The sequence below is a fragment of the Podarcis erhardii genome (genome assembly GCF_964252035.2).
Source record: "Podarcis erhardii genome assembly, chromosome: 3".
Taxonomy (NCBI): domain Eukaryota; kingdom Metazoa; phylum Chordata; class Lepidosauria; order Squamata; family Lacertidae; genus Podarcis; species Podarcis erhardii.
The window spans coordinates 99,128,322-99,152,818 of NC_138507.1; the positions used below are offsets into that span (position 1 = coordinate 99,128,322).

The 24,497-nt window shown below is 41.5% G+C and overlaps 1 protein-coding gene across 3 annotated transcripts; it reads right to left on the reverse strand.

Moving 5' to 3' along the window:
* Positions 1-6: 6 nt before the first annotated feature.
* On the reverse strand, positions 7-23,796 carry RCOR3 (REST corepressor 3). 3 transcript variants are annotated; one of them, XM_081854762.1, is made up of 13 exons: positions 23,518-23,796; positions 22,357-22,413; positions 15,068-15,145; positions 14,125-14,166; positions 13,382-13,434; positions 12,635-12,796; positions 11,373-11,497; positions 9,872-9,950; positions 7,853-8,071; positions 6,479-6,556; positions 5,473-5,530; positions 3,034-3,272; positions 7-2,538 (listed from the first exon to the last, which is right to left on the reverse strand). In XM_081854762.1, the coding sequence occupies exons 1-13, from the start codon at positions 23,708-23,710 to the stop codon at positions 2,194-2,196; spliced, it is 1,728 nt and encodes a 575-aa protein (XP_081710888.1). In that variant the 5' UTR covers positions 23,711-23,796; the 3' UTR covers positions 7-2,193. The 3 variants fall into 3 exon arrangements, with proteins under 3 accessions (XP_081710888.1, XP_081710890.1, XP_081710889.1); XM_081854764.1 differs by lacking the exon at positions 23,518-23,796 and adding an exon at positions 23,389-23,407; XM_081854763.1 differs by lacking the exon at positions 14,125-14,166 and having other exon boundaries at positions 23,518-23,793.
* Between the last annotated feature and the right edge of the window lie 701 nt (positions 23,797-24,497).

Consider the following 24,497-nt stretch of genomic DNA (forward strand, 5'->3'; position numbering starts at 1 on the left):
AAACCCTTTTCAAATGAAAAATCATATAGTTTTATTTCTAATCTTTAAAAAAATATAAATGAATTTAGAAGAGAATCACAGTATATGGGCCCTAAACATTTTAAACCATTACAAGGTACATAAAAATAGACACAGATTCCTTGGAAACTTTAATTCTTTGATTAAGCAGCAAGCATATCACTCTTCCAGGCAAAAACACTGCTTAACACAACCCCCTACCCAAAACAGGACGTGCAAGCTGTATGCACATAATCTGGAAAGCACACAATTTTTAAAAAGGACAACATTTTGCTATGTACATATTCAGTACTACAAATGCTAAACATTTCATTACTGTGTGGAATAGCGTATGTAAAGCAATATTACACTACATACCTATCTCACCCACAAGTGCCCAGTTACAGTTTTGATAGTCTAAAATTGCCATATTTGCGGCAGCACCCAACCTGCTTTATACTGAATTTCTAGCAACAAGAGACAAGACAAAAAGTTAGCAAAAAAGTTAGCAAAAAAAGGACAACACAGTCACTGGGAGATCTGATCTACATACTTAAATACTGAAAATGCATTGTTATAGTAGTTTGATATTAGAGTGTTATGCCAAAATGCACAATGGACAGGTTGGAAGAATTCAGAGGGTTAACATTGACCCCAGAACCAAAGTTGCAATATTGCAAAGTCCCAAGAATTCTGGCAATAGACTGTGCCGCTTTTTTCCTTTGAAAACCTAGTATTTAAAATCAAACACTGTGACTGGGAATACAGATATAATATTAAGAAAAACCCATGGATGGGACATTTGTATTTAATATACAACAAACAAAAGAAAATTCTATTTAAATAAATTCTTCAAAAAAAAAAAAAAAAAAAAAGACATGAGAAAACAAAGTTAATGGATAAATCCCTTTAGCACCTTAATCATGATTAAGGTGTTAATCTAAAAGTTTTGACACTTGAGCTGTAAAATGCAGTATTCATAAGAGGCTGGTACAACTTTATTGTACACGCAAACCTTAAACTTTGAATGTTAAATACCACTGCTTCCGTAAGAAGTGGGGAAGTTAGCTGGGAGAGTAAAGAAGAAACACACATCTTTTCATGAAAACAGAAGACTTCAGTAGCTTAGCATTTTTTTTTGCTTCAGAATAAGAGAATCAAATCTACATGGAGCCGCACTGTTTCCTGACTGATTCAGTAAAGCATGATTTGGTATTTGCTTTAATACCAAGTAACATGGGAGAAATACACTGGCAAGGAAAATAGATTAAGTTTGCCTGAGAAGCAATGACAGTTAAATACATTTTTAAATATTTTATTGTTTCACCCTATATCTATGGAATTCAGGGGGGCACTCTTTGCTAACTTATTGCCAGAACTGAGATAATAGAATAAAATTTCAGATAAAAAGCAGTTCTACAAAGATTATTTAAAAAGAAGACAACTTTAGTAGCCACATGGCAGCAGAAGTTGTTACTGGTGTTAAGTTTTCCATGTAAGATGCTGTCCCAGCCACTGCCTACCACAGATTTTGCACTAGTAAGTCATACTTCTAGTATCAGAGCACATAGATAGGTTTAACCTAGTTTGTACCTTAGCTTTGCAAATCTTCAATACAACTTTTTTTTCTGAAGAAAAGCAATTTATAAAGAAATTTAGAAAAATACAAGCCTAAGAAATGTATGAAGTTATGTTATCTGTCAAAATCTAAATGGCAGGATTGTTAGTAATGCTTCTGATCCTAACATAGGAACATGTAAAAATAATTTCCCCAATATATCAGGTTTATAGCCTGCTTCAGAGCTGAAGCTGAAACTCCTGCACTCTCCTTATGGTTTGTTTCTGTGTAGTTGAATATAAAGAATTTTTAAAAATAAATAGAGTAAAAACCAGCTGAAGTCTTAGTGTATTGAATGTCCCCCCCCCCAACTCTCCCCCCCGCCCAGAAGTTAGCTGTGTAAAAAGTCTGATTTCATGGACGTGGTCTTGCTGTAACAAGCTACTGCACTGAAGTTTCTTTCATACAGTTGGCCAATCACATATTCCTGCTGTTAAGGTTTCCACCTTGCTCTTTTTGTTCAAGATTGATTCAATACTTTGGAAGGCTTGTTTCCCCCCGCCTTTCCCCCTTCATTATCTGAGGAAAAATAGACACTGATACAATTTTGTCATTTACCATAGTTCTGCCCTATTCCTTTAGTGCAGAGGGGACTGTGATTCTGTCTGGATTCCGATAAGCGATGGTGGCTGCGGGCCGCCAGTGGAGGATAACGCTGGTCTTGGGTTTAGACGAGGAGGCATGGAATTAGCTGGGCGGATGAGTGGTGGAGGGGGCTGGTTTAGGGTTGGCCTTGGCTGAATAAACCGAGCCTGTTGCTGAAGTGGTGGAGGCTGACGATGGAGAGCTGGAGCAGCCGGAAGGGTTGGACGAAGTAATGGAGGAGGCTGGTTCAGAGATGTTACAGGGGTCGCTGGTGTTGGAGTAGACGCCTGGGCAGGTGGAGAAGACCCTACACACTGAGGGGTTTGTGGGATCTGGCCCTATAAACAAAGTGACACAGATATGTAATAGCAGCCATCCTGTTGTATCACACAGTTCGGGTTGTCATCGCCTCCAGAATATGGGAAGCAGAGCTAGTTCATCCATATTGGCAGCTATGAAACCCTCCTTTGAAAGCAACCATTTCTAAACAGTTCAATAGGGGAAAAGAGGTATGACATTCAGTCAAAACGAAAATGAAAAAAACAAAAAAAAAGCTTAACAATTCTGCAGTATTTACATTTTCCGTTATTAGCATGGTCAAAAGAAAGGTTTGGAAGGGAGGCAGGCGGCCCAGCTCTTAAAATGTTCTGCTAACGCACTGAACTGAAGTGGGGACATAGTGAGTAGTTTGCTCTAAGTACTAGGAGGCAGTAAGATTCCACAGCAGGTGGCTCAGCATTCCACTTCAAGTTAAAACATTACATTTTAGGATATGAAGTTTAATGCCATTCCTGAACTCATGCTTATTTAAGATCCGGTACACAAAAACACACCTCATCTTCATCATCAGTGGTCTTTCCTGATGGCACATTAGTATTTTTTGTGTCCTCCCCTAAAGCAGAGGCATCGCCATTAGAAGCCAGCGTTCCTTGTTCTGCTTCCCACTCCTGCAATACCTCCTCTAAGTTAAACCGGCGCCTGTAGTTTACAAAGAAGTTCTTCACTTGACCAACAGTCTTGTTGCCAATTACATCAGCAATAGCTTGAAAATCTTTGCCATACTTGCGGACACCTAAAAAGGCAAAGTAAATACACCTATGAAGGTTCAAGTAAGTAAGCAGAAGTCTGTACGATGTATATATACAGAGATTCCCTCTATGAATGAAAGATAAAGAAAAATTCTGAAAAAAACTACAATGGAGCTTCTGTAAAGAACTTTTAACATAATGCAAAATACTACTATTGGTTCATTTTATTGATCCAAGTTTTAATATTGTTAAGTATCCTACTTACTACACGTAGAGAACCATGTAACTATTTCCACTTGCCCAGAAGGGCGTTACTCTTCAAACAGAAGCCTGCACGTCAAAAGACTGTTTTTGAAAAGGAGAGGACTATGAAAAGCAGTTCACAATACAGCATAAGAAACTCATATTAAATTGGATCAACAGACCATGTCCTTAGCCAAAGAGGGAGTAGATTTGAGGCTGGTAACATCTAGCAAATTCTGGTTGTGATCTTATAAGCACCTGGGAATGAATCCCATTGAACATAATGGGACCTACTTCTCAGTAGACATGGATGAGATTGCACTACCAGTCCCTTCAAATGGCTACTCAGCAACTGTTTACAGAACAGTGAATTTTTTGCTGTACTGGTTAAGTGGCATATAGACAAAGAAGAGTGAAAGACATCTAAGGAAATGTTTAATTCTAATTCTAGCTACAGGAATCTTGGTAACAATTGTTTTTACTGCTCTCTGAACAGTGGGAACAGAATATATAAACACTCAAAAACATCTGAGTCTCACTACCGCTGGGAAATAGCTAACTAGGAAGTTTACAAACAGCACAATTCTATGCATGTTTATGCAGAAGTAAGTCCCAATGAATTCAATGTGGCTTAAAGCCAATTAAGTGTGTATAGGGTTCCAGCTCAAAGCAAATATTTAAACAACTGATGCCCCAATTATGTTTACTCAGGAGCAAGCCCCATTACCTTCAGCTAGTTCCAGGTAAACAGGCATAATATTGCAGCCTGAATTGGTGGGTCTGCAAGCAAGACTGATAAAATCACATTTTCAAAATAATGAATATATGTATCCAGGAACACACAGAAAAGTCCCGACTAATAGATTCTCCCTTTCTTTTTCAGAAGTACACTTATTTTAAGAAATCCAACTGAGTCCTTCTCCTCCACACCCAAAATATGATTTGCTGTTCCTTGTTTTAACTACGGACTCAGTGAGCTAGCATTAAAATAATAAATAAAGCTATGAACGTACCGCCCAGAATCAATGGAAGTAACTGTTGTATTTTAGTAAATGAGGATGGGTGTGTGTACAGTGTGTGTGTGGTGGAATTTTAGAAATGGATAAGACAACAGGAGGATTTAATGTGCCAGCACTGAATTAGGATTAATCCAGAAAGTGATTTTGCTCTTTTTTTTGTTTTCTTGCTGAAGATGCACTAAATCAAACAGCATCGAACTGTATTAAAAGTAAGAAAACCAAAGGACTAAAAGGACTTTGCTAATCCAAATGTAGTAGACCTTTGCATTTTCAGATAAGAAAGCACAAAAATGTTGAAATGTGGGGAGTAGGGTCTCTTATTTTCCTAGGAGCAAAACACTATTTTTGTTATGCATAGATTAAGCACAGTTTTGGTGGCAGAACTATCCTTACTGCTAACTAGCCTGGAATGCAAAGCATTTGCTGGACCACAGATAAGATGATAAGCTTGCTTACAACGGTTATGCACAAACACATTTTCTCACAGCATGCTTCTGCACACCAATAGACACAACACTACATTAAGCAGCTCCACAATTAAATTGATCCCTCCCCCTTGAAATCTAATACTGATTTTCCTAATAAGAGATGGTCAAATAGCCATCTACTTGCTTCTTTGATGTGAGAAAGCTACCATTTAGAACTGAAGGGTGTGAGCTATCTAGAAGACTTTGAGAGATTAAGTTTATGGGAAAGTTCAAAATGAAATCAGTTGAGATCTTTTCAGCTATAACCAGCTTTATCTAATCTGACTTTGTATGTTAAGTGGTATTCTTCACTGTTCCTCTAGAATACCTGCCAACCTCATCTTCAAATCATTCCTATTAGTGAGACAAGACAAAATTCCTTCCATCACATTTTAAACCTGCCATGTGATGGTGCTGGACCCATAACCTTTTAGCTGCGTATCCATCTTTTATGGTACATTCCATATCACAAAGGATTTCACTCTTTAAGGAAAACAGGAGTCAAGCGAACATACCTTGAACTGCAAGAAGTTGTTCTTCTGTTGTCCAGCGGGCATTGATTTTTTGATTCGACTGTTAAGGGAGGAAAAAAGAGTAACAGAGCATATTACAAATTGTTAAGAGGCTGAAAGTATTGAGAATTTCAGCCCCAAACACCACCTTTCAACTCTGTAAGCCAGCATTCACACTCCCTAATTCAGTAGTTCTGATGTTTTCACAAGATGCCAGTGACTGAGCTTAGGACCCTTTGCATGTATGGCATCAAGGCATGGCACTGCCTTTTACTCCTATCTGGGTAGCAGCTTCCCCAACCTTTTCAATGAAGAGAACCAGTACAGTCGTACCTCAGAAGTTGAACGCCTTGCAACTCAAATGTTTTGACTCCCGAATGCCGCAAACCCGGAAGTGAGTGTTCCGGTTTGCGAATGTTCTTTGGAACTCGAACGTCCGACATGGTTTCTGATTGGCTGCAGGAGCTTCCTGCAGCCAATTGGAAGCCATGCCTTGGTTTCCGAACATTTTGGAAGTTGAACGGACTTCTGGAATGGATTCCGTTCGACTGTATATGTACACATGTGAAATGTATGTATGGTGTGTTCTTGTGCTAAGCAGAATAAGACCATCCAAATAAAATGGCATATACACTAGGTTCCCTTGCAATTTTGGATCACGAATTAACGGAATCAGAAGCCATAATATAATCTAGAGTAATCTTCTAAAAAAGCTGCTACACTTCAGTACATGTGCCACTGTTTACAAGTCATGTTTAAGGTGTTTTGTGCATGGCACTAAAACCTGCTTTTGAAACCTTCACACCATTATTTAAATTTTAAAAAATGCATTTCAGCCAATGTAAATTTTAGATAAGCTTTACTGACCAGTTTAAGCAAATAGGTACATTTTTACAGTTGAAAATAAAAATGGGATGGATTCCGTTATTTTGCAAAGCCAGATGCAACTTAGCTCCCAGCACAACAAATGCATTTCTGAACATTCATCTGTGTTTTCACAGTGACTCACCTCAGGAGGTTTGAATTCTTCTATCCCACCTTCAATTTTCTGCTTAAGCGCACTGTTTACTTGTTTAGCATTCTGAACCTTGTCCAATGAACAACAGAACCAGGAATGAAAATTACCTGACACAAATTGGTACACACACACACACACACACACACACACCTGTTGCCAAGTGACCAACTCCCTGAGCAGAGAGAAAAACTTCTGAAGAGATTACATTTGCCTATTGGAGCAAAGTGTTCATCTGCTTCCACATACCAGGCACAAACATGCTCTGCACTATGGCAGAGTTTCAACTTCCCACATCACAGGGCTGAAGGTAGCATCCTAATCTGTTTATCCAAGGCTGAGAATCTGGGCTATGTACCTCAATTGGTTGAGGTTTCTGAAAGCCAGCCATCCCACTATTAGCTTCTGGTTATTAATGGCCAGGAAACAGGACCTCTCATCTTTCTCACATTTTAGCAGGTCTATGCTATTTTGTACAGTGGTACCTCGGGTTAAGAACTTTGCTTCAGGATGAGAACAGAAATCGTGCTCTAGCGGTGCGGCGGCAGCAGGAGGCCCCATTAGCTAAAATGGTGCTTCAGGTTAAGAACGGACCTTCGGAACGAATTAAGTACTTAACCCAAGGTACCACTGTATTTATACCCCTGAGAGGCATGAACATACAACTGTATTATTTCTGCTTTGACATTTATATAGCCAGGAAAGTATTCAGATAAAACAGTGTAAAAACTAGACTAGCAGAACAAGCCTGTACCACAACAGGCTGCCTTCCAACCCAGCATAAAAGCACAATTGTTATTTACTAACTGTATAGAACACTTTCCCCATAGTTCAATAATTAAAATGCAATTAAGTTAAGTTCCTAGCTTGTGAACTTTAATTATATTTAACTCAACAAGTATACATCCCCAGAGTGGCTAGGGAAACCTAGCCAGATGGGCGGGGTATAAACAACAACAACAACAATAACAATCATTGTCATTATTGTTGTTGTTTAGTCATTTAGTCGTGTCCGACTCTTCGTGACCCCATGGACCACAGCACGCCAGGCACTCCTGTCTTCCACTGCCTCCCGCAGTTTGGTCAAAATTGTCATTATTACATCTGTATATTATTACTTGGGAAACCAATATTTTTGCCAAAGTCTGAGCTTTAAGATATTTCGGAAGTGCTTTAGAAGACAGCTGAAATAGTATCTTTTACAGTAATAAGCAATACTACGCATGCAGAGGATAAACTTAATCTACAACCTAACTATTATGTAAATGTTCTTAGTTTAACTGTGTTTTCATCTACCCAAGCACACAGAATGAGGAAAGAGATAAAAACCTAAAAATAAGTAAGAAGCAAAGCTGATAATTGATATACCTGTCGCTTCAGTGAGATCAACTCCATATCTAGCTGCCGAAGAAGAGTGTTGGCAGCATTGGGGCTACATGAAACAGCTACTACATCTTCTTGAGTTAGATACATGCCTTTGGGAGGACGGCATTTGGAACGCTGGGAGTGGTGACGATGTTGTAAGCTCTGATACTCTCTTCTACCCAATCCTATTTTGCTGGACTGAACAGGCTGCTCATTACTTCCCTGCAATGTTTTTTTTTTAAAGTTAAAGAAAGTTAAACACCACACAATACCTTTTCTTTTAAGAATCCCCCCTCTGTTCACCTTACAGCATCTGTAACCCTTTCCAAAAGCTTCTAAATCCCACGGAAGTCTCAACACCAGTGCAAGTCAAATAAATCCACACACATTTGCATGAGTTTTATTAGCAATAATGCTTTCTAGGCTTTATACTTAAATTTTATGTTTAAATTGCTCTTGTTGCCCTGAATAGCAGCAAATATTGCAAATAAACAAATGAATGGGACCTCTAACTATACCTCAGGTAAAACTACCTCATAGTGCTCATGGGAATCCCACAACCATTGCACATTTAATAGTGCTGTTACAATTCTCTAAAGCACGCATAACATTTTTTCCTCTATCCCTTGCATGTAGCTTAGCTTAATTTCTGTGTTTAACTTACTTTTCCAAATGACATTTTGTTCCCACCCTTCCTCCAAGCTGCTCAGGATGGCATACACATCCCCCCGTTTTAACCTAACAACCTCTGTGACATGAGTTATGCTGAGATATATCGTATTTTTCCATCTATAAGATGCCCCCATGTGTAAGACGCCCCCTATTTTGGGGGCCTCCAAATTAAGAAAACATCCCACAGCACTACCCATGTATAAGATGAGCCCCAATTTTAAACCTATTTTTTTGGCTAAAAAACCTAGTCTTATACACGGAAAAATACGGTAGTGACTGGTCCAAGTTTTATGAAGGAAGTTTTATTTAGCTTTAACTGTTTTTTGGAAACAGGGGATGACTGTGGGTAGGAGGGACTTGCAACCAGGAAGGGAAATGGTTAAGAGAGCACCTAGTTACTTTAAATGAATTCAAGGTTCCAAGGCTGAATGGAATCATGTGCCAGGGCACTGAATGAGCTTGTTGGCATTAACCTGCCAGAAATCTTGAAATCTTTTGCAGTGAGTTTTTTTAAATATTTCTGTAGCCCCCCCCCCAGTTTAATGGCTTTATGTTTCACTTTGTATTTCAATTGTGGGTTTTGTTATTACTTATTCACTGTAAGCCACTCATGTTATATGGCAGTGAACAAATGTAATAAATAAAGCAAATAGAATCTGTGAAGAGTGGGTGAGGTGCCAGAAGATTTCAGAGTGGCAAATATTGTCTCCATCTTAAAGGGGGAGGCAGCGGTGTAGTGTTGGATCTGGGAGCTACAGATGCTGTATGCTTGTGAAACATGGACCACTTATAAAAGCCATCTCCAACTTCTTGAAAGATTCCATCAATGGTGTCTCGGAAATTTTTTACACATCACTTGGGAAGACAGGTGAACTAATGACAGTGTACTAGAAGAAGCAAAGATCACCAGTGTTGAAGCGATGATTCTGGTCACAAGGAGTTTGCAATCCTTTCACACAAAAATCCACTCCAGGTTCGCTTCCTTTATTTCAGAAGGCTAATTTTCCTGGTGAAAGTAGTTTTGTTGTCACTGTTGTTAAACATCTGGGGGTTGGAAGCCCTCGCCAATCTATAGCAAATCAGTCAGAGATCCACTAGACAATCCCACTCTACCTCTTGTCCACCTGGCCATAGAAGACTACAATCAAGAATGAAAATAATCTTGCCAGGCTGGAACACTGAGCCAAAACCAACAAGATGAAATCCAAGAGAGATAAATGTAGAGCATTTAGGTGCCACAACCAAAAAGCCAGTGACTAGTACCCACTCACTGTATCTTTAAATTTACATGAATATTATTCACATAGTTTATGTGAATAATATGGTTATTGCAGTTTAACTATTCATTACCTCTTTTTTAGTTTCCTTCTTGGGATCATAATCACTATCATTTCCATCCATTGGGTGAGTTTCTTCCACATCATCATCACTGAGGACACAAACAGATTAGGGAACTTGCTTCCTTTCACCTTCTCCTATATTTGATTTTACCCTTACAGCAAAGGTTGTTTTTGCAGCTATTCTGCATAATAAAAAGTCATTACTTGATGTCAACACAGAAGTTCATAGCAACAGGCTTAACAAACAGACTCAAATTGAATTAACTATATTTCTGTCTTTAAGCATAGCATCCACTAAACATTAATTTCCATGCTTGAATAGTACAGTATGGGAATCAGATTTAAAAGCATGAATGGCAGGAAAAGCAGTTTTAGGCAATATTCCCATATGCTGAATATATAAAAATGTTTCCTCCCCTATATTTAACACACTTAAAGTATTTGTATACCACCCTTCATAAAATCATACACTGGGTTGGCTTACAGTAAGGTAAAAAGGTAAAGGTAAAGGGACCCCTGACCATTAGGTCCAGTTGTGACCGACTCTGGGGTTGCGGTGCTCATCTTGCTTTACTGGCCGAGGGAGCCGGCGTACAGCTTCCAGGTCATGTGGCCAGCATGACTAAACTGCTTCTGGCAAACCAGAGCAGCGCACGGAAATGCCGTTTACCTTCCCGCCAGAAGCATGCACTTTGACATGCTTTCGAACTGCTAGGTTGGCAGGAGCTGGGACCGAGCAATGGGAACTTACCCTGTCACGGGGATTCAAACCGCCGACCTTCTGTTCGGCAAGTCCTAGGCTCTGTGGTTTAACCCACAGCGCCACCCGCGTCCCTTTTACAGTAAGGTAGTTTTCTACAAAATATATTAATATTAAAACATACTTTGCATATTAAGTTACACAAATAGGTTGCATGCTAGGGCTGCTGCCCTTGCTTCCTTCACTCTTCAACCTCACTTACCTCAACCCTCACATACCCTCGACATCCCCCTCCTTTTACACCTGACCAAACCCCTTCCCTCTGTGTGTGTGTGTGTGTGTGTGTGTGTCAGAGAGCACTCCAAGTTATGCATGCTGCGCCTGACATATTTATGGTTTCATGAGAATAAGTCAGGCACAGGCAAACTCGGCCCTCCAGCTGTTTTGAGACTACAATTCCCATCATCCCTGACCACTGGTCCTGTTAGCTAGGTATGATGGGAGTTGTAGTGCCAAAACATCTGGAGGGCCAAGTTTGCCTATGCCTGGAATAAGTGTACAAATTTGACTAGTGCTATATTCCGATAATTCCTGCTATAATTCTGGGAATGCACTACAAAACAGTAAAGAGGTTATGTGGACTGTTAATGGAAGGTCTCTCCTGGATGCAGTAAATCTGCACCTGATTAGTTGTAACAAAGATGCAATACCATGGAACAACATGCCTTGCGTTAGTAACAAAAAAGTAAAAACAGAAACACAAAAGGATATAAGCAAGTTGTTATTTTCAGAAAGGTGTTGTGCTGCTTACCTGTCGCCTTGATTATTTCTGTTTGCCAGCTTCCTAGCTTGGCGGTCCATTAAACTTGTCCTAGAACGAGTTTTCTTCCAGGAGTAGTAATACTTGACAAGACTTGCAATAGTCTTGTCTGGAAGCTAAAACATGCCAACACAATATGTAGGTGCTAGTTATAAATAATGTGAATGAAATATTGTGACACATTGTTTAAGTTTGGGGGGGGGGGAGAAGATATTATGTTAAGTCAAAGGTTCAAGTTCCTAAGACTCCTCCCTGCAGCACTAGGAACCCATAGTCATAGCAGAGGATTTTAAAAAGCAACCCCCCCCCAAAAAAAAAACCTGTTAAGGTGTTCAAATCACCATGAATGTGATTAAAGCTCACACTGAAAGCAAACCACTAGCCATTTGAAGAGTCTAGGCTGTTACATTTCTTCATAATCATAAATGCTGATGCTCCTGAGAAATAGGTCCTACCTACCGAGAGGGAAGGGGAGACAGAAGCATCCACAACTTTATTGCACTTTAAAATCTGAGTGCATGTGATTATTTATTTATAATAAATGAATAAATATTTAACAGGCTATATTTAGGCCACCCTTTAACAGTGCAATCCTGCATATGCCTACTCATAAGTAAACTCCACTGAGAGTTTCAGGTAAGTGGATATAGGACTGTAGTTAAATGCCTACATTTCCCTGGAAGAATAAATCAAAAGTAAATTCCTTAGCTTTAACTGGATGGTACCAACATTTTGGCTAAAATGTATCCTCTTTTAAATAATAAAGGACTTCAAAAGGATAATCTTTCTATCAAATAACACAGTAAATGACCAGTTGATCTGCAGGTCTGGTTTTGATTATTTAAGTTTAAACTGCAGAAAAAAAGCAGTGCAATTAAAGGATTTATTGGGATTACTTTTCCATGTAAAAACCGGTTCTCTGGAAGGGTATTCACATGTTGGCTGAAACAAACCATACCTTTCCAAACACTAACCCTATCATATTAATTTGTCTATTAATAAAACATGTTCTATGGTAAGGGTGAATATCCTGCAGCCTGCATCCAGCTCACCAAGAGAAATTGGGACCCCCCAATTTTCAGCTGATCACTCCCATAGGTTTTTGTGGCCCCTCTGCATTCGTCCATTTTTAAAATCTGGCTATAATTTTTTTTAAGTATTGCTTTTATTGGCCACTCCTGCAAGTCTCCTCTTGTGATGCCAAAGGTTTTTCTCCCAACCCCATTCCCAGGTAGTTCCATGTATTACCTTACCATTTGTTGGATTCTGTGAAAGCTTTTCCCATGGAAACTGAAAGCTTGTTCAAACAGGACTTTATCCTCAACTGTCCACTCATCCGGAAAAGGAGTAAAATTTGGGAGATCTGCAAGTGACTTCTCAATGTTGTGCTTATGCCAGAACAACATGCCAAGTGCCTTTAAAAAGAGAGAGAGAGAGAGAGCGCGCCCTTGTTCTTATCATGATGCATCCTACTAGCTCTTGCAGTTTTCTGTCATGCTGATGATGCACAGTTGCTGATGATGCATAGATGCTCTTTTCGGTTACTCTTCCATGGTGCTCATACAGTACATCTCAAGATTCACCATCATACTTAAAGGTGTGGAAGTGCTGGTTTAAATATATATAAAGCCCTGAACAGTCCAGGGCTGTTAGAACTGAAGGATCATCTGTCCTCACGCTCAAGTCATAGTCCAAGGCCTTACGTCTTGTTCTAATTCTGCCAGAAACATGACCTTTTTGCTGGAAGGGAAGCGTCACTGGGCCCGTCCTGATTCTCCTTTCATACACAACTTAGAACTGCTATTTTTCAGAGACCTTTTGGAGGGAATGGGGGCTAAGCCAGCCCTGTGCTTTCCACCAAGCTGTTAAAAGCTTTTTGACAATATTTTTTCAAAGTTATGTAGTTTTATTACATTGAGGGTTGCTTTGGACAAAAATGTATATATAAAAGCTCTTTAGAAAACTGTCTTGAATTAATTTATTAGATTTATAACACTTACCTGTTCCACATTGTAGCCATGTTTTTCCTTTGCTATTGCAATATATTCATCCACTGTAACAAAAGAATGCTAGAGTTATTTATACTTGGACCAGAGGAGCAGTTTAGGGTAACTGATACTAGGTGCCACACAACACTTTATGCTCCTTTCCAGAAGAGAAATGTTCAATCTCCATTATGCACAGATTCGTCCACTTAAAATATACAATTTGAGGTCATGTTAATAGTGACCATTATTTTTTGCAACTGGGAAATATTCCAGAGACTCTCCAGTGGGAAAAGCGCTGTTGATCAACGTTGCAATCATTTAGACTGCTTAAGTAAATACATTTAAACATCTGATCCATAAACAGGAGAGGCACTGCTTCAAATTTCATCATATTCAGGTGCCAGATTAGCCTCTGTGATGAGCAGGGCCTTCTCAATTGCCTCTCCAAAGCTTTGGGACACTCTTTCACAGGCTGTGTATCCTCTTCTCTAGGATCTTTCAGTCACAAATCTGTTTTTTTATGTAAGAAGTGTGACATAAAACGGAGAGACTGAAGGGCATGTGGAATGGCTCTTTCTTGGTGAAAATCATCCATGCTCTTGAAGCAAGACTGCAAACTTCACATTACAGGGAGCTGAAATCTACTTCTGATACTTCTCATGGGAGTACTATAAGAATTCTCTCTTCTACTGTACGTCTAAGATTCCTGGCATCTCACTCTCTGAATTAAAACAAAAACAAAACTTTCTACTCACCAACTCCCCTTCCTCTTTCTTTGGCTCTCAACTGATAACACCCTTGAGAAAAGAAAAGTTAAGAATACTCCCTGCCAACTGAGTTGTTGTGTGGTAAGGAGAGAACTTGGGGGAAGGGGGCTATATATAGTGGTACCAAAAGAATGCAAGGACTCCAAGTGGACACATGAGCCTCTGGGCAGCAGAATATTCTCTAATTACCTGATAGGGAAAGGAGAACTGACCACTGGGTAGAACTACAGAAGGATTTCAAATGCCCATATTATAGCAGCATTTGAACACATATTAATGGAGAATAGGTCTTTAAACTGCTATTAGTCATGGTAGGTATATGTAAGCTTCAGAATCAGAAGTATCTGGTTGACTGCTGCAGAAAGCAGGATGCCAGATTAAACAGACTCTTGGTCTGGTCAATCGATGCTTCTCCTATGTTCAGCAAGTACAGTGTGCTACAGCACACCTTTTATAGCAGATGCAGAATGTCTGCATGAACTGTAACAGTATTAATACCTCTGTCAACCTGGAAAGAGAATTCACTTGTTAAATGCGGGAACACACTAACACCTTGCCAGGCTGGAACATTTAACACTAGAAGTTACCAGCCGTGTCCTGAAAGTTTTAAAAAACGAGTACGAGAATATGCTTGAAAATTAAGAACATACATTACTGGCAGCATATAAGACTTTTTAAAGAAGTACTTTTAAAAGGGTGCTAAAAACAGCCAGCCAGCCAGATCTTTCAGTGGCAATTTGTCTAAATTGGAAATATATTAGATGCGGGTTATGGGAGCAGTAGTGAATGTGACTGAATTTGAACTAGAGCATCTTGGGAGCTAAAGCCTACAAGGAACTGCTTATATGTGTAGCATTTTTTATAGCATGTGATGTGATTCTTATACAAAGCAATTGACAGAACACTATTTAATGCATTCCACAGAACTTACACTTGGCATCTGAAATACTGTGATATGGAGACCAAACAAGCATCCCTCCATTGTCTTTATCTGTGTATTTTGTAGCTCCTAGAAGAAAAATTAAGTTGTTCAATTTTTTAATTTTTTTAAAAGAGAACACTTAATTCACAGACGGTAAAAAGCAGTCATATACAAGTGGACGACATATAGTTTGTTGTTCTTCACTTACGCAGAATCCCTCTGTTCTCTGAGTTTTGTAGAAATAGAACAGTTATGGTTAAGACACAATCAACGTTTCATGTAGCACAGGCCCTAAGCTCCTTTTTGAGAGCTGATGTGACAAATATTGGGAAACAGTAGCCTTTCTTCCCAAAGACAAATAACCTTGGTACAGCAAAAATAATCCTATGTGCCAAGGCCAAAAGAACAGTAGAGAGGTGTCCTTGGGGATAAACATTTCAACGATGTCTGGGAACGCAGAATTAAGTGCACACTGAACATTAAGCATGGACATGCTGGAGCTGGCAAAGCATCTACAGTTCATTCTTGGTGCATTAAAAACATGTACAGTTTACAGCACTGGTTAAGCCCAGTGATCCCTGCAAATGTAATTATCAATGAAACAAAACGTAACAAAAGTACTTGAATCCAGGTTACAATTGCACACCTCATCCACCTTTCTGTGTGGAGCTATAGACACTGCAGTGGTACCTCAGTTTACAAACTTAATCCGTTCCGGAAGTCCCTTCTTAAACTGTAACTGTTCTTAAACTGAGCCACGCTTTCCCTAATGAGGCCTCCCGTCGCCGGTGCCCTTCCACCGTTCGGATTCCCTTCTTAGACCGAGGTAAGGTTAGCAAACCGGGACACTACTTCCGGTTTTGCGGAGTTCGTAAACCGATTAATTCATAAACAGGACTGTTCTTAAACCGAGGTACCACTGAGCACCTTTTTGTTAGGTGGTCTTCAACTTAAGTTTTACTCCAAGCAGATCGACTGAAAACAACAAACATGACTAAGTTGCTATTAATATTAATGAGCCTATTCTGAGTAAAACTTAGTTGTGTGCCACTCAGGATCCCGCTTCACACTACTAAGTTCTGTGTAAAGTGTTTCTTGAGCAAGCAACGAGGTGAGAATCGCAAGCAGAAAAAGTGAAGCTGGAAGCCAAAGGCAACTAGTCAGGTACTGTTAAAACTGCCTCTGTAAACACTGAAGTCGTGTATCAAGAGAGGACCATCCACACTATCCCTAGGGAAGGACATTTTATTAGATTTTATCATCATTAAAAGACATACTACTGTGTGGGAGAGGTTCAAATTTCCACTAGCCCAAAACCTGTGTCATCATCCGCTGGAAATAAATTTATCCAAGCAGAAATAAGAGAGCCCAGGAAGTCACACAGCAATGGGAGGAGCCAGAGTACTGCAACACACCAAACAACTGACAACAAATAGGACACATTACTTGCAAGATGTATGCATTGCTCCTAGTTAACAGTCATAAGAGGAAGATGGACAAAGAGAAAGCTGAGAGACGCAGCACCTCAACTCTTCATTATGTACCTCCTAACAGACAGCTACAGTGGAAACCTACGAGACTTTCCATGATAGGTAGGAGATAGTAGCTTAGAGGGGTTTTTGACACTCAAGCAGTATATAAATCAGATATAGATACAGATATAAAAGCAACACTAGCATTGGGTTTTCTAGGAAATTTTCAACTGAAAAATATCCTGGATTCTGAAAAATATTCAGTTTGCATTTTGGTCTCCATCCAGATCCCATCTGGTTTGATTTTACTTGTGTTTAGTAAACAAACAAATCTTTGAGATGTACTCAAAGATGAAGCATTTCTTCCTTCTCAGAATGCATATATCCCAAGCTTGGACCATAGAAATTAGTTTAGACACCCCCAGCACCTGCTCCTCAATGGAATGAAGGCACATCTCCCAACATTTTTCAGACATATAATAAAAATGCAAGTCCCGCCCTCCCCAAAAAAACTGCAAAAAAGAGTCACAATGAGGAAATAAATTGTTATTTTGAATGTACAGTGATGGTTTAACAAATGTAATTATCAACCTAAAAAGATCAACGCTCTAAAAAAGAAGATAAATGAGATTTTTGTTTCTTGGGAGTGTTTGTCCATTAATGCTACCTCAATTTAATGCTTACAGTGTACCTGACTTGTGTCATGACAATACCAGACTTAAATTATTACATTTATTATCAAAATTGGGAAACAGAGCCTCACAGAAAGATATAATGGGTTGGTCCAAGGCCTGCTACCAATTTTCCCCTATGGAAAGCTTTTCTGAGAAATTTATTAACAAGCACGAGAGCTTGATGCCCTCAACATTTAATCAAATACCTACTTACTCTTTTTTGTGATATTAAGGGGATAATTTCTTATATTTAGTAAAATTTTGCTTTGTACACAGCTTACTGCTTCCTGAGGGAAGGGCTGACAAGGACAGCATTGGTTGTTGCTGCTGCAAGATGCTCCATGTTGAAATTCCTACCCCACTCTGTTTAATGCTCCAGAGCAGAAATCATGACATTATTATTATTGCTGTTTGTTTATGCTGGCTTGGTCCCGGGTGGCCAAGGCTTACCACGTGCCTCAGCCACACAGCTGCCAAACAACCTGCAGCCTTCCTCCCAATCTTGCAGCTGGAGGAGGGACAGGGGTCTCCACACAACTGCCAGGACGATATCCACTCACCACAGCTGAACTGGGTATGTTTAGCCTGGAAAAAAGAAGACTTGAGAGGGAGATACAAAAGCCACCTTCAAATATCTAAAGAGCTGTATTACGGAAGATAGAGGAAGCTAGTTGTTTGTTTACGTAACTACTGCACAGTCGGCTTGACAATGATACCAGGAAAGGTCCTAGAACAGATAATTAAACCATCAGTCTGGAAAACGATGCTGGGATTACTAAGACCTAGGATGGGTTTCCCAAAAACAAGTCACGAACCGCATTTCTTTTTTTAATAGAGCAACAAGCTTGGTGGATCAGGGGAATGCTGTGGATGTAGTTTATCTTAATTTCAATAAGACTTTTGACAAAGCCTCCCATTATAATCTTGAAGATAGGTTGGTAAAATGTGGGCTGGATGAGGTAACTGTTAGGTGAATTTATAGTCGGTTGACTGACCGAATCCAAAGAGTGCTCACTAATGGCTCTTCACCATCCTGGAAAAAAGTGATAAGTGGGAAAAGTGATAAGTTCTGCCCTGGAGCCTTTGTTGTTCAATGTCTTTATAAATGACTTAAATGAAGGAATTGAGGAGATGCTCATCAATTTTGTAGATGACACCAAACTAGAAAGGGTAGCTAGTGCTACTAATGTAGAACAGTGGTTCCCAATTAACTAAGTACTGCAGACTCCCCATTTTTCAAAAGCCAAGCAATGGACCCCCTGCTTTTGAAAATTTTGATATCTCTATGGTAGTTTTTGTTATGTTAATGGTGTCACAGACCCCCGGGGTGGGTTACATGGACCCTGAGTTACACATTCCCACCAACTGGGAACCATTGCCATAGGAGACAAAATCAGGATTCAATATGACTTTAACAGATTGGAGAACTAATAAATGAATTTCAATAGGGACAAATATAAGGTTCTACAATTAGGCAGAAAGAACCAGTTGCACAAATATAAGATGGGGACACCTGGCTTGTCAGCAGAACATGTGAAAAGGATCTAGAGGTCTAAGCAGACCACAAGTTTAACATGAGCCAACACTGTGAAGCAGCAGCCAAAAAGGATAATGCTATTCTAGTCGGCATCAACAGACCTATAGTGTCCAGATTAAGTGCAGTAATACTACCACTCTATTTTTGCCTTGATCAGACCACACCTGGAGTCCTGTGTTCAGTTCTGGGCACCACAATATAAGGAGGAAATTGACAAGCTGGAATGTGTGCAGAGGGTAACCAAGATGATCAAGGGTCTGGAAACAAAGCCTTATGAGGAATGGTTGAGGCAGCTGGGTATGTTTACCCTGGAAAAGAGGAGACTGAGAGGGGATATGAATGCCATCTTCAAATATTTCAAGGGCTGTCACATGGAAGATGGAGCAAGTTTACAGTGGTACCTTGGGTTACAAACACCTCAGGTTACAGGCTCCGCTAACCCGGAAGTAGTACCTTGGGTTAAGAACTTTGCCCCAGGATGAGAACAGAAATCATGTGCCGGTGGCACAGCGGCAGTGGGAGGCCCCATTAGCTGAAGTGGTACCTCAGGTTAAGAACGGACTTCCGGAATGAATTAAGTTCGTAACCAGAGGTACCACTGTACTTTCTCCTGTTCTAGAGGCCAGGACCCAAACCAATGGCGTCAAGTTACAAGAACTAAACATCAGGAAGAAATTTCAGATGGTAAGAGCTAATTGACAGTGGGACGGATTCCCTTGGAAAATGGACTCTTCTTCATAAGTTTTTAAGCAGAGGTTTGATGACCACCTGTCATTTATGATTTAGTTCAGATTCCTGCATTGCAGGAAGCTGGACTAGATGATCCTTGAGATACCTTCCAACTCTCCATTCTATGATTCAAGATAGCTCTCAAGTGAGAAAATGCTGCTTTCTCCAACCTTTGTGAGCCTGCAACTTTAAAGTTTTCATTGCACCTATACACAGTTTACAGAAATGGACATGCTATTTCATTGATTTGTTCCCTCCCCTCTTCATGCAGTTTGCCTTCACATACTTTGGCAATCCTGTCATCTTGTCCATCTGACACAAATGCCAGGAGTCCTAGAGTTCACTGGAAGACAATCTTCCATTTTCCACTGCACCAAACAAAAAGGTAACAGGTTACTAAAAGTCTACCATCTACTTGGTCATCCAGGGAAAGGGCCAAATTAGATGTATCTTCAGTCTGATCTAGCAAGACATTCTCAGTGCAGTATTAGCCTCAAATACTAACCAATAGTAATCCATCCCAAGAAATTACCTACCTACCCTTCATTACATGACTCATGAAAAACCATGCTGGAGCAGGCAACACAAAACAATATTCTAGAAACAGGTTTTTGAAAGACTGTGAAAAACTTTGGAGGCAATATGGTATACCACTATTTAGGCTGCCTAAAAAGAAGTGCACAGGATGAAGGATGTAGAACAACATTCACTCTACTCTTTTGGCATGGAAAACCTTATCACATTTCTGGAAGAACAGCTGGCGAAAGACAAGGGTATTCAGACAGAGAAGGAAGAAATAGCTAATAGATAGGCTGTCATAATCTGCTGCTGTTATCTTTTTACACAGCCAGTTCTCTCAAGTTATCAATCATTTTCCTCCGAAAAAGTTCCACAGCAGAAAGGATCAAAATTAGGTAATTATGAGCTGTGTACTTGTCACCCTGCAGCCATCATCCATCTATCTGGCGGTGCACATGACCACATATTATACCCAGGGCTTTTTTTCAGCTGGAACTCACAGGAACTCAGTTCTGACACCTCTCAGGTGGGCGCCATTGCCATTATAAGAGAACAAGGGAGGCATTCCTGGTGAGTTCCAGCAAATCTTTTTCTAGAAAAATAGCACTGATTATACCTCCCCTATATTTGTATCACTGAATGAGCCAAGAGGAACATATGTGAATAGGCCTGACGTCCCCAGATTATCCAAAAGGATATGATAAACTGCAACTGGTTGTACATGAGTCACAGTAAATGCTCAGTGTCCACACTTATCCACGAGACACTTACGTCTCAACAGGAAACTTGTGACCAGTCAAGAGTTAAACCCATCACAAGCAGGGTCAATATTTTACCTGCAGCAGGTCAAGAGCTGTTTCACATTAGCAACTCAGGGTATTTACTATTTACCTTAAATAGATGAAAACACAAACAGATTCCTTATTGAGAAAGGGAACAAAAGAAATACAGTGAACTTAAAGTCATTTCGGGCTAATAACTTCTTAAAGGATCTTAAAAATGATTAATCAAGCTTAAGGTCAACAATTTATTAGCCTATATGACATGTATACATTAGAAGAAGGTCAAGAGCCAATGTAGAATGAGTGGGTGTTCACATGTGCAACAAGACTCTCCTTAGTCTCCTCCTTCCTGCAAACCCCGCATCTGCACTAAAGACATGGGGAATCCTCAGCAGGCATAGGCAAACTCCAGCCCTCCAGATGTTTGGGACTACAATTCCCAACATCCCTGACCACTGGTCCTGTTAGCTAGGGATGATGGGAATTGTAGTCCCTTGTAGTCCCAAACATCTGGAGGGCTGGAGTTTGCCTATGCCTGCCTCAGAGTGACAAGAGGGCCACAGGAAACTGGGGGAAGGGGGACAGAAACCCAAGGTCCTGTTGCACAAGTACATTTTGGTTCCACAAGTGAGTGGACATAACTGGATGCTGCCCAAAACCTAGAATTCTCAGGAGTCATTTATTTTTCAGACCAGTATTGATGCTGTAAAACCACACATTTATGATCAACAAAGGCCTCCACTATGACTCAAATGAGCATTTCTAAAAGGGGAAAAGAAATAATTTGTTTCCCTCTTAAAAGCCATATAGTTAGCATGTTGTAAAACATCAAAGGCCAGAAAATTGGAATAGCTACTGATGTAAGCTCAAACCTCAAGAGAAGGGAATCACTCTAGTAGCAGGAATCAACAGACATATGGGTACAGGTCTAAAGAACAAGAGAGTTGACAGTGCTTCCTTGTGGCCAAAGCAAGGAATGAGAATGTGTGTGTTACAATAATATAAATCCTCTTCTTTGTCCATGCAAATTAAAACAGACTTAAATTAGTGTCAATGAGTACAAGTTTGCCTGTACATTGACACATGGTTCACCAAAGCATTGGGTACAATCTACAATCAGATTCTACAATCCTATAAACTTCAGTATCGGCCCCTTTTAATTACAATGAAAAATTCACACTATATAAATTACTACGATAAGCAATATTGCTCCTAAACTACTATAGATTCAATATGGGCTGTTTAAAAAGCAAAGCATTTTTTTTACACCCCCTCATTTCCTTCCTATAAGGTAATAGCCACCCTCCTCTCCCATAGATGAGGCCTGTTCACTTCAGCTTGCACAGAGCAAATGCTGGCCCCGTGAAGCTTCAGTGACCACAAACAAGCAGCACAAACTTGGGAGAGCAAAGAAAATCCCATACCTTTAACCTTCACAAATGCAAGTCACACATACATACAATATTCAACTGAATGCACACCTATTCAGTCTCCCTCCAACAACCATGCAATAAAACTCCATTTTCGAAAGAGCAAATGATACCAGGTTACAAACATTTTTTTAATATAAAAAAAGAGTATTTACCAGGATCAAAGTCAGGAATGCGAGCTTGATAGTCTGCTCCGACCCTCATTCCTACATCTGCAATGGAAGAAAAAATAAATGCATCACTTAGAGGGGCGGTGGGGGAAAGACGCTGTTCTCTTCAGTCATGAAGTGTGATCTTTAAACAATATAGATTGTGAGCTAGAAGCATCACAAGCCAGCCAATCCAAGACCACCACTGCAGCCAAAGCTTGTTATTTTGATAGCCTCAAACCCTTCACCCTTTGAACAAGTGTGGAGAGAGAGAAAGAAATGGGGGGTGGGTTGCAGATCACCCACCATCACCACCACTACTACTACCTCACACCGGAAAAAGAACACCCTACTTCCTTTTAACACTCTAGGTAGGCAATAATTTCCAAAAGGTGAATAATTATTTTTTAAATCGTTCTTTTTTAAAAACAAAACACCATACGGTTTGACACAAACATCCCCTCCACTTTTTTTTTTTTTTTTATTGTGCAAATACTGCAAGGTGTTGGCCCGACTGTATGCATCAGCGTGCATCAAGGTACAAATAGTGAAGATTATAAGGCGGTGCACATAAAATAGACCTCCATGCCGGCAATCCCTTCGTAATTCGTCCTCGTTTGAAAGGCTTACACTACTAAATCTGCACCATAGTGTACGCACAAAACACGCCCGCACGCACCTAAAGAGAAAGGCAACGCCGCGCCCGAGGTGCGGCTGCGATACACGCGTGTCCATTGTGAAAATGCACACCCACTCTCAACGGGATACGGATGGATGGATGGAGAAGCGGACAGGCTGGCGCGCGCCCGCGCACACACGAACACACATATTGCGCACGCCCACGGGGAGGCAGGGAGAGCGCGCCCTCGCGCGCACACACATATGCCCACAGCAGACACACACACACACACACTTGCACTTTTTACCCTCACTCACTCGAGCCCTCCACGCGCGCGCTTCAACCCGCCACGCGAGGGCGCGTTCACACGTACACACCCCGGCAAACACACACACACACACACACATATTTATATATACAGGCTCCGTGCTGCAGCCGCCACGCAGCCAAGCCAGTGCGCAGTGGCGAAGCGACCAGGCCCGAATCGAGTCTAGTGTCGGAGGGAAGGGGCTGGTGGGTTGGTGGTGGAGGGAGGCTGAAGCTCGCACCGTGCTCGTCTCCGCTGTCGCCGCCGCCGCCGCCACCGCCTCCTCCTCCTCCTCCTCCTCCGCTCTCCGCCTCAGAAAAGTGCCCGTTGGAACCGGGGCTGCCGCCGCCGCCGCCGTTCTTGGTGCCGTTGGGGGCCCCCCTACTCTTGCCGCCCCCCAGGAGCTCGGCTCCTTTCTCCATCATGCCCGGCATGACGGCTGCCGAGGCGAGGGGGCGGCGGCGGGCGGTGGCAGCGGCTGCCGAAGGGGGGGAAAGTTAATATGGAGCCGCCATGTTGGTGCCCCTCTCCCCCGCCCCCCCGCGGCTCAGGCCGCCGCGGCGCCGGCGCCTCCTCCCTTCTCTTCTCTCTCTCTCTCTCCCTCTCGCCGTCCCCCCTCCCCACCCCGCTTCTGCTCGCCTCCTCCGCCCACGGGTCGGGGATCCCTCCGCGGCGGCCCAGCCGGATCTAGCCTCGCGCGCTGGAAGCTTGAGGAGAGAGAGGGCGAAGGCGGGACGGAGGTGCCTGTCGTCTGCCGCGCGCCGCGCCTCGGAAGGCCGGGGCCTCGCCTCTGAGGGGAGAGGACGGGCCGAAGCGCGGGGCTGACGGGGGGCGACTATGGGGGTAGGGGGTGGGACGCCTAGTCGGCGCCGGGGCTTTGAGGCCTGCTTCCCCTCAACCGGGAGAAGGGACGCGAGCCGCCGAGCTCAAGCTTCCAGACTCGGATAAGATCCTCCCCGCGTGTCGGTCGCGGTTCCTACACGTGAAGCCTTAGCGTGACTTTTTCTGCATGTGAGAAGCGTGCTGCACGTGTGCTCAAAGGGCTTCGTGCGCCAAGGAACCGCTTTCCAATATACAGGAGTTGTGCGGCCCGTGGGACCGCCCTTGGGCATCCGTCAGTCATCGCGGGACGGCTTGTACGTGTGAAATGGGACACTGCAGAACAAACTCCGGAAAGGGGAGTTTTCACGTCGCTTGACACGCCCTCAGCTCCACGTTTGG